At 35.0% G+C, this 17,330-nt stretch overlaps 1 protein-coding gene across 10 annotated transcripts in view; it reads right to left on the bottom strand.

Annotated features, from left to right (window-relative positions):
- Positions 1–17,330, bottom strand: part of ERC1 (ELKS/RAB6-interacting/CAST family member 1) — a 342,335-nt gene that overhangs the window by 287,939 nt on the left and 37,066 nt on the right. For all 10 annotated transcript variants that reach the window (XM_078156089.1, XM_078156085.1, XM_078156087.1 and 7 more), the window contains exon 2: positions 7,088–7,504. In XM_078156089.1, the coding sequence (XP_078012215.1) occupies positions 7,088–7,504 (417 nt within the window). The remainder of the gene's footprint in view (positions 1–7,087; positions 7,505–17,330) is intronic.

Here is a 17,330-nt window from a genome sequence, read left to right as displayed (position 1 = left end):
TCAGAAGTAAATCACCAGCTCAGATTCTTAAAATCTAGCCAACAGCTCACTAATGTTCAGACTCCTTTAGAGTCTGCTCAATATGGAGGATGTTCTAATAATCCTTGTCTTTGGCTGAAAAAAAAAAGAAGTAAATCACCAATCGTCACTGTTTGTTTTATCCTTTCTCTTATACTTACTAGATGATCTCCCTTCTGAATTAAGGATAGTTGAAATTAACTGCCTAGGCCTCCTGTGCCTTTTCCTCTTCCCCGTTTTCCTTATTCTACCTTCTCTATCCCATACTGCCAGTAAACCTCAGAACTGCTAGGGATCATGGGGTCACTGGGTCACAGATTTATAGAGGAAAGGCCCTTAGAAATCCCTAAGTCTAATCCTTTCATTTTACAGAAAAGGAAAATGAGGTATGAAGAGACCAAGTAATTTAGTTGCCCAGGCTCACACAACTAGTAGCTACCTGGGACATGATTTGAACTCTGGTCCTCTTGTCACCAAGTCAAGACCTCAAGCCACTTCAGCACATTCAGCAGCCAACAGCCTTAAATGTCTATGACTTTACCAGGCATGGCTCTAGACCCACTCTAGGTTTTTTGCTCTGCTTTATTTTTAGATTAGTTACTGAAAGCAACCTACTGTTGTTTGAAGTCTGACCACCAGATGGTGTCATTTTCACAGCAACCAAAGTAAAAGAGTAGAAAGCAGGATAAAGATAAAGAATCTAGAATCTCTCAACAAAAGATTTAATATACTGGGTGGATTTTTGTTCGTTTTTGTTTTTTTGCTTTAAGTTTCATGTTTTTCAAGGATGGAGGAATTTTTACGGGGCAGCTAGGTGGCGAGCTGGATAGAGCACCGGCCTTGGAGTCAGGAGGACCTCAGTTCAAATCCGGCCTCAGACCAAACACTTGACACTAGCTGTGTGACCCTGGGCAAGTCACTTAACCCCAACTGCCTAAAAATAAAAAAAAAATTAAAAGAATTTTAAAAAGGATGGAGGAAGTTTAAACTAGAAAATCACTGGCTTTTTAAATAGAAAATCCAAAGACATGCAATTGTAGCCTGATAATAAAATGTTACCAGATGAGACTCCCATTTTTTCACTCAGAACAAAAAAGGCCACTAAAAAAAAATTCTGCCATTAGTAAACAAAATTTCTAAATCAAAAAATCTAAACCATTTTTGTCCTTCAGAGAATGTTTTTTAAATGCATAAAACAAATGGGAAAACAAAGGAAACTGATTACACAGAAACAGTTATAAAAAATTTTTTTTCTGAAGAATATGGAACACAGGTTAAGAACTCCTGGTCTAAATATCCTGATGTTAAGCCCAACTCTTTTAAACTCTACATTAATATTTCCTAAGTAATAAATAGTATAACTTACTTCAATAAATCAAAGACCTATGATTTCACTGGTTTGAGTACTCAGTCAATTAAGCACCTACCAAGTGTCAGACAATGTCTAATCTAAGCACTGAGGAGAGAAAGACCATTTATAAAAAACCATTTATTTATTAATCAGGGAGAGTGATCAAAAGGCTGCAATGACAAGGTGAATGAGTATTGAGAAAAGGGCGCTAAGTATAGGATTTGGCAATTAGTAACTTTGGTGAGAGTAGCTTTGGTGGAATGACAAAGTTGGAAGCTCATGGTGAATGGCCTCAGATTTTTCTGAAAAATACAAAGCAGTCCTCAGCTGAGAAGGTGGGGACAGCCATGGGAGAAAAAAAGAGCCGCTATAATTCTGGTACATACAGGTCTTTTTTCTCTTTTATTGATCTCCTTGAGGGATAGACCTAATAATTGTATCACTGGGACAAAAGGTATGCAAGTTTTAATAATTTTTGAGGAACAATTCTGATGCAGGGACCCTCAAGGACCAAAGTACAGGATAGGGTCATCTGAAAAGAATTTGTGGACTCAAGCAAGCTTTAATTCAAGTTGGCAAAGGTTTATTGTCACGCTATCCAGTGGGCAAAAGTTCTTAAGGAAACTGTAACCTTAGAGGGGTACAGTTAAAGCTTACATAGGAAAAACATGTGCCAATATGCTAATTAGGTGATTTCCAAGGGATTAGGGAGTGGTTAAGGAGTGCACTTTTGTATCTACAGAGCAGGCGTTTTATCCAGAGTTCACAAGGAAAAAGGGGGGGTGGGGGCAGAGAAGTGTGGTTTTAGGTCTACTGTATCACTAAGTTAACTAGCAGGCAGGGCCCACTGAGGATTGCATATTCTGTCACTAATCAATGTCTTGTTTGACAAGATAGATGGAGGGAGTGTACATGTCTTAAGTCTAGGATATACATAATGAGGAGTCCAGGATGCATATAATGAGATAAGAAGTTAGTATAGACAGTCTGGTGGGTACCAAATATCTTTATGAGCCAGTACAAAGCCCGTTCAAACTAATAATTCCTATAGGTGCAGTCTGTTACTGTACCAGGGAGAGAGATAAGTGTTTTGTCGGGGCCCACTCATGAGTAATTGCTAGGCACAGTGTCCTTGGGCTGGGGAGAAACTGCCAGGGATAGTGTTTTTGAGGCTAGGGAGAAATATAGTTTTGGAATTAGGGTCCAAGCACAAGCACCCAAGCCTTCTATCAGTTCTAAATTTCTTTCCAGAATGGGTAAACCAATTCACAACTACAAGAACAGTCTCTCAATGTGCCTATTTTCCCACAGATCTCCGTGTCATTTTCTTTGTTTTCACCTTTGCCAATCTAATGGATATGAGGTTTCTTTTTCTGTGTTGACTCTTCTTAGCTTAGGCATCAAGACCATATTTGTAACAAAGAAATAATTTGATAGAGTCTCCCCCTCCAACTTTTTCAAATAGTTCTGTAGTTTTGGGATTATTATTTAATAATTGAGAGGATTTGCTTATAAACTCATATTACCCAGAGTTTCCTTTATTTGAGGAACCATATATAACTTTAATTTCTTTCTCTGAATTTGTTAAGAGCTATATTTCTTGTTTTGTTAATCTGGACATTTTATATTTTTGTCAATAGTGATCCATTTTAGAGTATCACTTTTATTAGTTATACAACTAGGTGAACTAGTTTCTAATGATGTATTTCTTCTTTAATTTTGAATTCACCTTTTTAGTACTGGTAATTTGGCTTTCTTCTTTACTTTTTTAAACAAATTAACTAATGGTGTGTCTAAGATATTAGCTTGTTCCCAAAACCAATAAGTATTTAGTGTTATTTACTAATTAAATCCTTTTTTTTGCTTTCAATTTTATTGATCTCTTCTTTGATTTTCAGGATTCCTATTTTGGTGTTCAATTGGAATTTCATTTGTTGGTTTTCTAAGTTTTTTTGATTGTATGCCCAACCCATTTTTCTTCTCTTTCTTTTCTTTTATTGATGAAAGCATTTAGGCATATATATATTTTCCCCAAAAGACTGCTTCGTCTCCATCCCAAAAATTTTGAAATGCTATCTTTAATGAAATTACCAATTGCTTCTGTGATTTGTTCTCTGCCTCATGCATTGTTTACAATATTAAGTCTTTAATTTTTCATTTTTTTCAATAGCCCTTTATTTAATATAATTTTTCTTACACATCATGATACATAAAAGACGGGCTTAATATTTTGATTTTCTATTTGTTTTTGAGGTTTTTATGTCCTAAAACATAGTCAACTTTTTTAAGTTTCCATGCATAGCTGACAAATAAGATCAACTCATTTGTATTCCCATTCAACAATCTAATAGACCTTTAGGTCTATCAGAAGTAGCTTTTCTAAAATTCTATTCAGATCTTTCCTTCCTATCTATTTCGTGATCACATCACAGTCTGAAAGAGGTAAGTAGAGATTTCCCAATATTGTAATTCTACTATCAACTTCTCCTTGTAATTCATTTAAACTTTAAGCATTTAGATGCTATGCTATTTGGTGTATGCATACTTAATATTAATTCATTTACTTTGTACCTTTCAACAAAATGTAGTTTCCCTGTTTATCTCTTTTAATTATCTATTTTTGTTGATGCCTTGACTCAAATCGTGATTGCCATCCTTTGTCTTTTTTACTTAAGTTGAAGTAAAACATATATTGTTCCTTATTTTAATTCTAAGTGTATTTTTCTGTTCTGAATGTTTCTTGTAAATAAAATATCGCTGAATTCTGTATTCTGATATATTCAATTAATTAATCAATAAACATTTATTAAGCACCTACTATGTGCCAGGCACTATGTAGAGGATACAAAAAACAGGCAAAAGCTGCCTTCAAGGAGGTTACAATATAATGGAGGAGACAGCAAGAAAACGAAACAAGCTATATACTGGATAGTCAGAAAATAACAGAGGGAAAGCACTGGAATAAAGGGGTTGGGGAAAGCTTTCCACAGAAAATAGAATTTTAGTTGGGACTTAAAGGGAGCCAGAGAAAATGCCCAGGGAGAGGCAGGTGGTACAGTAGATACAGCACTGGCCGTGAAGTCAGGAGGACCTGAGTTCAAATCTGACCCCTCACTTACTAGCTAGTGACCCTGGGCAAGTCACTTAACCCCCACTGCCTCTTTAAAAAAAAAAAAAGGAAAGAAAATGCCCAGGGAGTAAGGTATAAGGTAATTGGGCCTGGGTTAGGAAGGGCTTCCAATGCCAGAGTATTTTGTACTTGCTCCTGGAGGCAAAAGGGAGTAACTGGAGTTTAACTGGTGGTGGGGAATGGGGGGAAATCAGACCTGCATTTTAGGAAAATCACTTTTTGAGACTGAATGGAGAATGGATTGGAAAGGGGAGAAAACTGAAGTGGCAAACCCACCAGCAGGTTATTGCAGGAGTCCAGGTGTGAGAAGATGAGAGACTTGCACTAGAGTGGTGAAAATATTCAAGCGATGCTGCAAAGTCATGAGTTCATACCATTCAAATTCATAGTTAATATCACTATTTCCCTCATACTAATTTCTTATGCTCCCATTCCATGCCCTGCTGCAGCTGTTCAGTTGCTTTTCAGTCACGTCCAACTCTTTGTGATTCCCCATTTGGGGTCTTCTTGGCAGAGTTATTGGAATGCCTTGCCATTTCCTTCTCCTGCTCATTTTACAGATGAGAAACTAAGGCAAACAGGATTAAGTGACTTGCCCAGGGTCACACAGCTGTTAAGTATCTGAGGCCAGATTAGAACTCAGGAAGATGAGTCTTCCTGACTCCAGGTTCAGTGCTCTATCTGCTGTGCCACCCAGCTGCCTTTCCCTTCACTTAACCTTCTTCTTATTTCCCTTTCACCTCTTTCCCACGTTTCCCTATTCAGTGTAAAACATTCCCAATCATACAAGAATCTTCTGAGAACTGATCATGCAATATCTACAAAAACATTTCTTATCTCTTCAATAAATGCTAAAACACAAACAAAATGGCATAGTGAATATATGACTCTAAATATAAATACTAGGTAATAATGGAGGTTGGGGTGGTAAAAGGAATAGCCTTCCTGCGCCAGAAGCCTATTGCTTTCAATTTGTAAAGATTTAAGGGAATATAGAATTTAAATATATTTGGACTCCACTACATTGCGTAAAATCTTTCCTTTTTTTTTGTGCAGGCCACATATTATACTAAAATTTAGCTACCTAGCTATGATCACCTTTCAGAATTAGCTATTATATGTTTCCCTAAAATATTACCACCACAGCTTTCCTTTTAATAAACTTTTAAATGTCCTAATTTTTCATTTTCTTGCATTTTTTTCTTTTAGCTTAAAGAGGTAACTTTAATTTATTCTCCCTTTTAACTGAGATATATTTTAATCTTCAAAAACTTGACAATTCTTTTAAGGGTTAATTTCATTACAGCATGCAGTATGAGGGCATATATCTTTTGTGTTTAAAAAAAAATTTTAAGGTATAAAAGGAACCACAAGTAAATCTCCTGAGTCAAATCACCTGTATGGTATCTTTTGCTCTATTATTACCAGGAACCCATTAAGATCAATTAAAATGATTTCTCCTAGGAGTGAGTGTTCAATAAACATCCCAAACAGTAATCCTATTTTACACGTACAATATACAGTGGTTTTCTTCCAAAGATGGCAAATATTCTTATGATATCTGATAAACCATCATTCTGAGCCTCATCTATAAAATGAAGGATTTTGACTAGATGCATGAGGTCCCTTATAGCTTTAAATTCTATGAGAATACATATTTACAAAAGTTTTCTCCACTTTGAAGCCAGAGTGAAAGCAGAGCTCCTAAAACACTATATATAATTATATTTCATGGTTCATAGAGAAATATAAAGAAAACTGAAAAACATAAGGGTCTTTTTTGTTCAACTAGAATTTAACACTGAAGAAATTTCAAGTAGATATTACAGATAACAATTTCAGAAAAAACATATTCTATCCTCTTAGTTACAAAGGATGGCATTTTTAGGCTAACAGACTAAAAGAGTCTTATAATGTACAAATGAAAGTAACACACTGATCAATCACAGAAGGATTATTATTGCTACTAATTTTGCTTTTTTCTATCAAAGATGAAAAGTTTTCATTTGTGTTTGGCTTAAACTGAAAAAGGATGGCTGAATATTAGATGAGGACTGAATTTCTCTTTAAAATGTATGTGACTTTATTTCTTTATATATACACCTTTTCTGGCTGTGCCAACCTAGCAGTGGATGGTTTTATCAAATGCTCTTTTACAGTTAAGGTAGCTATTTCCATGGAAACCACAGAGCAGCCATTCATTATAACTGCCAAGATCTTTCTCTGTGCTCTCTTAAATACAAATAGCTGCTCATTTTATTTTATTCATCTTTTAACTGAACAACGATCAGTTTTTCTTAACAGTTAGCTTCTCCTATATGTCCACATAAAGAACAATGTAAGAGGTCACAAAAAACTGAGTGCCTAAATCTTTAGATACCAAAAAACCCTAGAGATAACACATACAGAAGAGATAATGTTATCCCCTGCTAGGTAGGTGGGATAGAATAAACGTCACTGAAAAATTCAACAGAGAAGGAAATGTCTATTTCCCCTAGAATAACAAAACAGATAATTGTGTCTAGGAAGAGATGCTAGCAAAAAAACAAAAATAAGGATAATGACAATAAAGAAGTTAAGACACTCACCTCTCTCAACATATTGCTCTCTTTTTCCTTTTGTTCCAGGAGACTTTCCAGGTGGTGTACATGCATCTCTGCCTCAGCCAGCCGTCTTGTTCTCTCATGGTCTTCCTCAGTAGCCTTGGCAGACAGTCCTTTACTCTGCAACATCTCCAAGAGCTTTTTTATGGACTCATCCCGTGCATTCAGTGTTTGTTTCTGAGTCTCAATGCGCAGCTCCATTTCTTCAAGGGTCTTACGAAGAAGGAAGAGTTCCTTGGCTTGCCTCTCATGTTCAGCATGTAGCCTCTGAAAGTTCTCCTCAGTCAGCTCTGCTGCAAAGGGTTCACTAGCTCTGCTACTACTGTCTTGCTGAAATAGCTGGTTTAGGTCCCTCTGGATCCGCAATTCATCCTGGAGAGCCTGGATTGTCATCTGCATGTGCTTTAATGACAAAAAAACACCAAAAATCCTAAATCAGTGATTTGCTATAGAGCAACAACAGAGTTACTTAGATCCTCTGGGGAAGCTAGGAATAACTAAGGACATTTCTCATAACCCTACACTTTACACTAGAGATGTAGTCTTTCTTCTTATTTTATCCTCAAATGAAGGAGAGAAAAACTGATCTGCAAAATGCCAGCAGTTCAACCATTACCATTAATAATTCTGAAAGGAATTAACCAAGATCTAAAATCTCTCAAAACACACATGAGTAATTTATCTTACACATGTGTATTCTAGGGAATCAGTGTGATCACAAATACCCCAGAAAATTAAGCAAAAAAAAACCACCTTTTCTTGCCTGTCAACAGCAGAGGCTAAACAACTGTAACGGTATGTATACAGCTGACATAAACATTAACAAAATTAAGGCACTAGTCACCACTGATAACATTTAATTGAAAGGGGACAGGGCAGCGCAAACACACACACACACACACACACACACACACACACACGTAAAGACTCAATTCATCAAATCACAATGGATGCACTTATTACTAGAGAGAGAGTTCAGAGAAACCACAGTGGTTGAGTCCAAAATGTACATTAACATCCCCCTCTGCAATATATACAATAAATTATCATTTGCTTAAAAACTATCAATAAGACTATTTAAGTCACTCCAAGTTCTACCCATTACTCCTAATTCTGCCCTCTGGGGACAAGAAGGGCAAATCTAATACCTCTGAATACTTAAGAGGAGCTATCATGTACAGGCTAATACTTCTCTTCTCCAGTTCCTTTTACCAGTACTTAGATGTTATAGTCTCTGTGCCCTTCATCCTCTTTGTCTCCCTCTCCCTCAATCTTATTAATGTCCTTCCTAAAAGTGACATTTAACTGTGGTTTGAGCACAGCAGAGTACAGTAGAACTATTTCCTCCCTTGCTTTGAAAAACGTTTTAATTCAAACCACACTTTTAATTCAGCCTAAGATTGCATTTGCTTGTTTGTTAAACTATATTGCTGACTAAATAGAAGAGATCTTTTTCAACTGAACTGGTATCTAGCTACACATCTCACACATCTTGAATCTGTGAAGTTGATTTTTTTTAACCCAAGAATAAAACTTTAAATTTATCCCTATTAGAATTCATCTAATTCGATCTGCCCAACATTACATTCCATCAAGACATCTTTGGATCCAACTTTGGCATACAAATCTCAGTTATTCCTCCTACAATGGCATCCTTCATAGTACCATTCTGGTGCCACCTTTTCTGAATCCCCCCCAATATCAACACTCTCATCTTTGAAATCACTTTACATTATTTGTATGTCCTTCATATTTATATACATGAACATGTTGCATTCTCTCAGAAGAACTTAAGTTCCTCAAGGATAGAACTGTTTTTACCTTTGTATCCACAGCATTTTATAGAGCAGACAATAAGTGCTTGGGGAAATGAATTTTAAAATATAAGTAGATATACTTATTACTTTAGAATTATGATTTATTACTAAGAAGTAATAACTAGTTTCCATATACTGCAGAAGTCAATTTTACATGTCTAGTAATTAAAAACTGAAATGTAATTAAAAAGCAAAAAAAGAAACAAAACAAAGTAATAACCCTTCCTTTGTTTTCATAGTTAACCAATGGAACATAAGCTAATAAAAATAACCAATTGACTTTGGAAACTGAGGCCTTGGACATATGTGAGAGGACCTAATTAGTCTACTTCTATAGTCTAAAAGATTAATAATTAAACTTTGGTTCATCCTATGGAAGGAATACTGGCCACAGTGTCTAAAAACACACATATTTTATTCTCTGATTTCCGTTACTTTTATTGGTTGACCTTGGTTAGTTACTTAAGCTCTCTAGGCTACAGTTTTCTCATCTGTAAATAGCTACAGTAATATCCATACTATCTACCTTAAATTGTTGCAAAAATTTGTTTCTTTTTCTCTGCCCTCCCAAAAAAGGAAGTTAGGCACTATAGGACTAATTTTTCCATGCTGGAAATATTTTAACAACTTCAAAAATTACTTTCTACAAATATATATATATATATATGTACACACACATGTTTACATATGTGTGTATATAGATGTATATATCACATTTGGAACATGTAACCTTTCATATTCATAGAAATATTTACAGAACTCATCAGTAAATGGTTCAATGCTGTTGAAGCAGAACTTGATTATAGCTAACATTTGACACATGCTTGAGCACAGATACTTGAATTTGGTATAGCAAGTATTCATTTAGTAAAAAGGGAAGTGAATAATAGTGCCTCCTATGCGCTAGGTTTTGTGCTAAGTACTTTTTATAAATATTATCTCATGTGAGCCTCACAATAAAATGACTTCTGACTCCAAGCCCAGTGCTCTATCCCCTCTGCCACCTAGCTATCTGGCCATGTCTGTTTCTCTAATTTTCTTAACACCTATTTTAAAACTGTAATCCAGAAACAGAACTAATTCCCTACAGGTCAAAGAGATGTTTCAAAATAGCTGCATAAACCTCATAAAGTTGTCCTGTAAAGGGACAGAGTTCTCCCTAGTACTGCTGGCAAGGGCAGTCACAGGAAGAAGCATTTAAATTACCCTGTCACTCAGTCTGGAGGAATCTTTGAAAGACACCAGAAGACTGGGTATTTGCAAAGAACCATCAAGTCTATGCAGGCATCTTGGAATCAAGATCTTGAACTAAAGCTGCAAATTAGCAATGATGACAGAAGATGGGAATAACCAATGCTGGATGGGTTATGGGAAGACAGGCATCCTGGTGCATTGTTAGGGAAGCAGTAAATCCATATGCCCATTTCAGAAAACAATATGGAATTATGCAAATAAAGTAACTAAAATGTCCATATCCTTTGACTCAGAGATTCCATTACTGGGCTTATACCCCAAAGACCTCATATATACCAAAATATTTATAACGGCATTTTTTTTTGTGATAGCAAAGAACTGGCAACAAAGTAGATGCCCATCAGTTGGAGAATGACTAAACAAATTGTGGTATATGAATGTAACAGAATATTACTGTGCATAAGAAATGAAATTTGATGAATATAGACAAGCATGGACTAATGCAGTGTGAAGCAGGCAGAGCCAAGAAAACAATATGTACAATGACAACAACAATGTAAATGAAAAGAACCACAGACAAAAAAATCAAAAGTGACTACTGCAAAATTATAAAAAAAAAACATGACTCAAAGAAGAGATATGAGAAAGTATTCCAAACCCACTCCTTGGAAGAGGTAGAAAATGCACAAATATTCAATACTGTACATAGTTTCAGACTTTTTTGATTTTGGTAACATTTCAAAAATCAGTTGATTTTTCCTATTTTTTTTTCTTTTTTTGTCCTTAAAAATATACTATATGTTATATGGAATGGCTCTCAAGAAGGGACAGGGAAAGGTTACTGGGAAAGATTGCTGGTAGAAACTAAAATGATATAAAAAACAAAACATCAATAAAAAGTTATTACTTAAAAAAAGAAACATTATTGTCCCATAAGAAACAAAAAAGACTATTTCAGAGAATGCTAGGAAGTAAGAATAGTAAGAAGATACAGAGTGACATGAGCAGAACTAGGAGAATAATTTAGTAACTGTCAACACTAAAGACTCTTATCTGTAAGATAAAAACTGTAAAAACTTCAAAAGACTTGTCAAACTGATCAAAGCAATGACTAACCACATTTCCAGAGGGCCTATAATGAAGCATATTACCCAACTCTTGACACATGCAAGGCATAGAGGTAGATGTACATTTTTGGATAGGGCCACCATGTGGATATATAGACTGTGCTTATTTGTTTTGAGTAGTTTTTTTCTTCTATTTCTAATTGGAAAGACAGCACTATGGAAAGGGCAGAAAGGGTAATAAGGAAAAAAGAAAAGGCCAGAGTAATAATCTGAAAAGTGCACAGAGGAGAAGAGAACAAACCAAGTGCAGAAGGACACAGAGATAAGCAGGTCAATTTTGAAAGTAATATGTTAAATTTATAATATGTATGTGATATGTATAACATGCATATATGTACACTTATGATATACACATATCAAATTGTGATATACATATATGCATATATAATACATACAAAAGCAAACCTATGGAAAAGAGATTCATAGCTTATGTTCTACACAGAAATGCTCTTTTCTGATGTTTGTAAAATTCAAAATGCTTAAATTTAATTAAAAAATAAACTAATAAAAGAAAAGAATGCATTATGCAAGCATGTACTATGTGTCAAGCACTGTAGTAAGAGCTCAGAGTACACAATAAGAGTTTATATTCTAACAGAAGACAACACTTACAAGGCAGTTAGTGGCCAAGGTGAAGCATTTTGGTTTAGGAAGTTAAAAGTATGGTAAGCAGATAGGGAAAATGCCCTTTCTAGAATCAATGGTGGTACTGATGGTTTCAAAAGTAGAAAGGGAGGAATGGGGTGAAGTTTAGGATCTGAATCAATTGAGGGCATGAGGAGAAATGGGAATCTTAGCTGGACCCTGCCACTTGAAATACTCTTCACTGAGGCCATGGGAGTAAGGGGAGCCTCCAAGGGCAAATTCTAGAAGTCATAAGGCTAAGTCCTCCAGAACATGGTCTCTGATACTGCAGAAGTTCTATTAAAGTTCATACATTTGGTTATTTTGAGAGGAAAAAAATATAATTTTAAAGAACTACATGAAATTCAATAATTTAATCTGCAAACCATCTTTTATCATGCTCCTGGGTTTGTTTGTTTTTTCTTGTTTTTTTAAGTTACAACCTTTGCTGTAAAGAGCTTCAGTCGGCTAGGCTAACATCTAGAACTGAATCCCTGTAACAAAGAATTGTTATAAAGTTTAAACTAATTCTGCAAGACAGAAAAATACTGGTCTACCCTATAAAGACACTCGCACCAACGTTCTCACTAAATAGACTTAAGACTGAAACAGGGATTTAAATCTGTAGGAAACTCAATTTTTATTAACCCAATGACACTTGTATTGCTGGGACCTCTAAAAAGGAAATAAAAAAATAACTTCCTGTCTATTCCTGAAATTCATTTTAATACAAGTCATTTAATAGTTGTCAAGCAATGATTTTGCTCTACATTTCTCATCCCTTTGCCAGCCAAACTCCTAGAAAAAGTTGCCTATATTCAGATTCCACTTCTCTCACTATCCCTTCAACCTTTTTCAGGCTGTTTTCTAATCTTATAACTCTAGTAAAACTGTCCTCTCCAAAGTGACCAGTGATTTTTAAAATGTCAAGTTTATAAGCCTTTGCTAAATCCTTCATCTATTTTGACCTTTCTGCAGTTTCTGATCCTGCTGGCCACCTTCTCCTCCTATATATTATCTTCTAGTGATCCTCCACCTACTACTAGTTTCTCCCACCAAATAGCCAATCCTCAATTTTCACAGGAATTGAATTAGAAAATTGCACAAAAGTAAAAAACACAAATATGGGTGCACTGAACCTATAGGAAATAGGGGGCTAGGTTCACACAACCACCAAAAGCTGTAATCTTGCACTACAGATTGCTAAAAATACGCTTTTCTGAATATACTTAATAACAAAACATTAATTCTGAAAGTAGGTACTTTTCCTAACACAGTAACCATGACATAATTCATAAAATGCAGTACATAAAATAAAACTGGAAACATGCAAAACATTTTTCCCAATAGTAATCACTAGAACTCTGTGACCTTTTGTGCTAATATTTCAAAAAACAAATCACACTGATTTCCGACAATATTCACTTTTCATAACACACAAAATCTACAGTACCCTAAATACTGCAGATAAAATAAAATTCTTAAAACTAAAAATTTTTTTAACCTGAATCTTACTTTTCACTGTGTCAGATGGCAGTGTGAGGGTGATGTACTATACTACCATAAACTATTCTACCTTGGCTGCTCTCTGAAAACCAAGAGAGAGATTGCTGGGACTTTAGCTGCTGCTCTCAGAAGACACTGAGACTGGTGAGGTCTCAATATCACCTTAGAGCCCAAAGTACCTACACTACACTTTGGGGGCATAACTACAACATAAAACTTGAGTTTTAAAGGCAAACAATGAAAACATGCAACAAATTCACAGGGAACTCTTTACTCTACAATGGTAGAGTGAACAAGTTCAACAAAGCAGCTAGTAGGATACCAGCTGCTCCACAAACTTGCACTCATCATACCTCTCATTTTTTTCTCTACTATGCATAACATGAATGCGCATGGTTGCCAACACAACAGTGAAAATGAGATTACTAATAAAATAACACAAATGCTTGAAGTTGCAAAAATTAAATGCATGAATGCTGAAGACTGACTGTGCATCTATTTTGTAAACAGAAGTTTATATAACATTATCCTCTGATAGCACGTAAGCTCTGTGAAGACAGAGAGTACTTTTGTCATATCACCTGTGCTTACTAACACAGTCACTGGAATGCAGCAGGTGCAAAATGAGAAAAAAAAATGTTTCCATGTACACAGCAGAACATAAGAAAAAATTCAATACAGAATGATACATTTCCATTTCAAGAAAACCTACGTAATAAATACTATACATTGTTTTCAAAGCTACCCAGCTTTTCTGTGCTTCCTTCTAGGTTTTCTTTTGTTCTCTGCTGTGCACTTTTTTTTTTCTCCCTCCCTCTCACCCCACCCTAGAGAAGGCTACAATTAAACATATATATACATATACATATACATAAGCATATACATATATATATACATACATATATATATATATATATATATATATAAGATCATACTGTGTGTATTTTGGAGGTGGATAACATCTTCCCTCATAGGTTCAAGTCTTTCCATGTTTTTTCTAAATCAAGAGGCTCATCATTTCTTACATCACAGTAGTATTCCATCATAATCATATACCACAGCTTGTTTAGCTATTCCATAACTGAAAAGCATCTATCATTTTAGCCAATCTGACAGATATAAGATGATACTTCAAAGTTGTTTTAATTTGCATTTCTCTAATCAATAATGACTTAGAGGATTTTTTCATATCATTATATATAGTTTTGATTTCTCCATTGAAAAACTGCCTGTTCCTATCCCTTGACCATTTATCCATTAGCGTATGACTTGCATTCTTATAAATTTGACAAAGTTCTTTATATATTTGAGACCCTTATCAAAGAGACTGTCTATGAAATTTTCTGCTTTCCTCCTAATTTTGGCTATACTGGTTTTATTTATACAAGAACTTTTTAATTTAAAATAATCAAAACTATCCATTTTATACCTCAACAATCCTATTACTTGTTTCTTAATAGATTATTCTCCTGTCCAGAAGTCTGATAGGTAATATGTTTCACATCCTTCTAATTTTCTTGTGATATCTCCCTTGAAATCTAGGTCATATGTGCATTCTGCTCCCAGCCTGGTATGTGGCTTAATATATTTGTCTATGCTCAATTCCCACCAGATTGTTCTTCAGCTATCCCAACATTCACCAAATATTGAATTCTTATCCCAAAAACTTAAACACCTGTCAAACACAAAGTTACTACAGCTCTTTACTATTACATGCCTACTCTGCTCCACTAATTTACTTTTCTATTTCTTGGCCAATACCAGATAATTTTGATATTTACTGCCTTATAATATAGTTTAAGGTCTGGTGCTGCTGAATCTCCCTCCTTTGCATTTTTTCCCTTATTTTTTCTCAAAATTTTCTCTGAAATTGTTAACTTTTGTTCTTCCAAATGAATTCTTTTATTATTTTTTTCTAACTTGGAAAAATAATTTTTAAGTAATTTAATTGGGATGGATAACACTGAATAAATACATTAGGTAAAAGTGTCATTTTTTCCCCTTTTTTTCCCCTTTTTTCAAATTTTATTAATTTATTGTGATTTATCAGCAATCACTTCCATACACTTTTGAGTTGAAAATTTTTCTCTCCCTTCCTCTCCCTCACCCTCCCCCAAGACAGTGCACAATCTGATATAGGCTTTACATTTAGATTCCTATTAAACATATTTTCACATTAGTGAAGTTGTAAGTAAAAATTAAAACCAATAGGAGGAACCATCAGAAAGATGAAACAAAACTCAACAGAAGGTAAAAATAACTGATAGCAATTCGACTTCCATAGTTCTTTCTTTGAATGTGGACAGCATTTTCCATCCCAGGCCTCTGGAGATTTCTTAGATCCTTGTAATGCTGAGAAGGGTCCAGTTTAACAATATTAGTCATCGCATAACGTGGCTGTTATTGTGTACAAAGTCCTCTTGGTTCTGCTCACTTCACTCAGCATCAGACCATATAAGTCTTTCCAGGTTTTTCTGAAGTCAGCCTGTTCATCATTTCTTATAGCACAATAGTATTCCGTTACATTCATATACCACAACTTGCTCAGCCATTCCCCAATGGATGGGCATCCTCTCAATTTCCAATTCTTTGCCACCACAAAAAGAGCTGCTATGAATATTTTTGTACATGTGGGTCCTTTTCCATTTGTTTGATCTCTTTGGGATATAGCCCTAGAAGTGCTATTGCTGGATCAAAGGGTATGCACATTTTTGTAGCCCTTTGGGCATAGTTCCAAATTGTTCTCCAAAATGGTTGGATCATTTCACAACTCCACCAACAATGTATTAGTGTTCCAATTTTCCCACATCTTCTCCAACATTTATCATTTTCCTGTTTTGTCATGTTGGCCAATCTGATAGGTGTGATGTGGTACCTCAGAGTTGTTTTGATTTGCATTTCTCTAATCAATAATGATTTAGAGCATTTTTTCATATGACTATAGATGGCTTTAATTTCTTCATCTGAGAACTGTCTGTTCATATCCTTTGACCATTTATCAATTGGGGAATGGCTTGTGTTCTTATAAATTTGTCTTAATTCTCTATATATTTTAGAAATGAGGCCTTTATCAGAGAGACTGGTTGTAAAAATTCTTTCCCAATTTTCTACCTTCCTTCTAATCTTAGTTGCATTGGCTTTGTTTGTGCAAAAACTTTTCAATTTAATGTAATCAAAATTATCCATTTTGCTTTTCATAATGTTCTCTATCTCCTGTTTGGTCATGAATTCTTCTGTTCTCCATAGATCTGATAGGTAAACTATTCCTTGTTCTCCCAGTTTACTTATGGTATCAGCCTTTATATCTAAGTCATGAACCCATTTTGACTTTATTTTGGTATATGGTGTGAGATTTGGGTCTATGCCTAGTTTCTGCCATACTCTTTTCCAGTTTTCCCAGCAGTTTTTTTCAAAGAGTGGGTTCTTATCCCAGAAGCTGGGGTCTTTGGGTTTATCAAATAATAGATTACTATAGTCATTGACTACTGTGTCTTGCATATTTAACCTATTCCACTGATCCACCTCCCTATTTCTTAGCCAGTACCAAGCAGTTTTGATGATTGCTGCTTTATAATACAATTTAAGATCTGGAATTGCTAGGCCACCTTCCCCTGCATTTCTTTTCATTAGTTCCTTTGATATTCTGGACCTTTTGTTTTTCCAAATGAATCTTGTTATTATTTTTTCTAACTCTATAAAATAATTTTTTGGTAGTTTGATTGGTATGGCACTGAATAAGTAAATTAGCTTAGGTAGGATTGTCATTTTTATTATATTAGCTCGGCCTACCCATGAGCAACTGATGTTTTTCCAATTATTTAGATCTGATTTTATTTGTGTGAAAAGTGTTTTGTAATTGTGTTCATAGAGTTCCTGGGTTTGTTTCGGAGGTAGACTCCTAAATATTTTATAATGTCTACAGTAAGTTTAAATGGGATTTCTCTTTCTATCTCTTGCTGT

This window comes from Phascolarctos cinereus, unplaced genomic scaffold (genome assembly GCF_003287225.1).
Source record: "Phascolarctos cinereus isolate Bilbo 61053 unplaced genomic scaffold, phaCin_HiC Scaffold_1;HRSCAF=81, whole genome shotgun sequence".
NCBI lineage: Eukaryota > Metazoa > Chordata > Mammalia > Diprotodontia > Phascolarctidae > Phascolarctos > Phascolarctos cinereus.
Note: the sequence above shows the minus strand (reverse complement) of the source record. Positions and strands in the feature narration are given on the sequence as shown.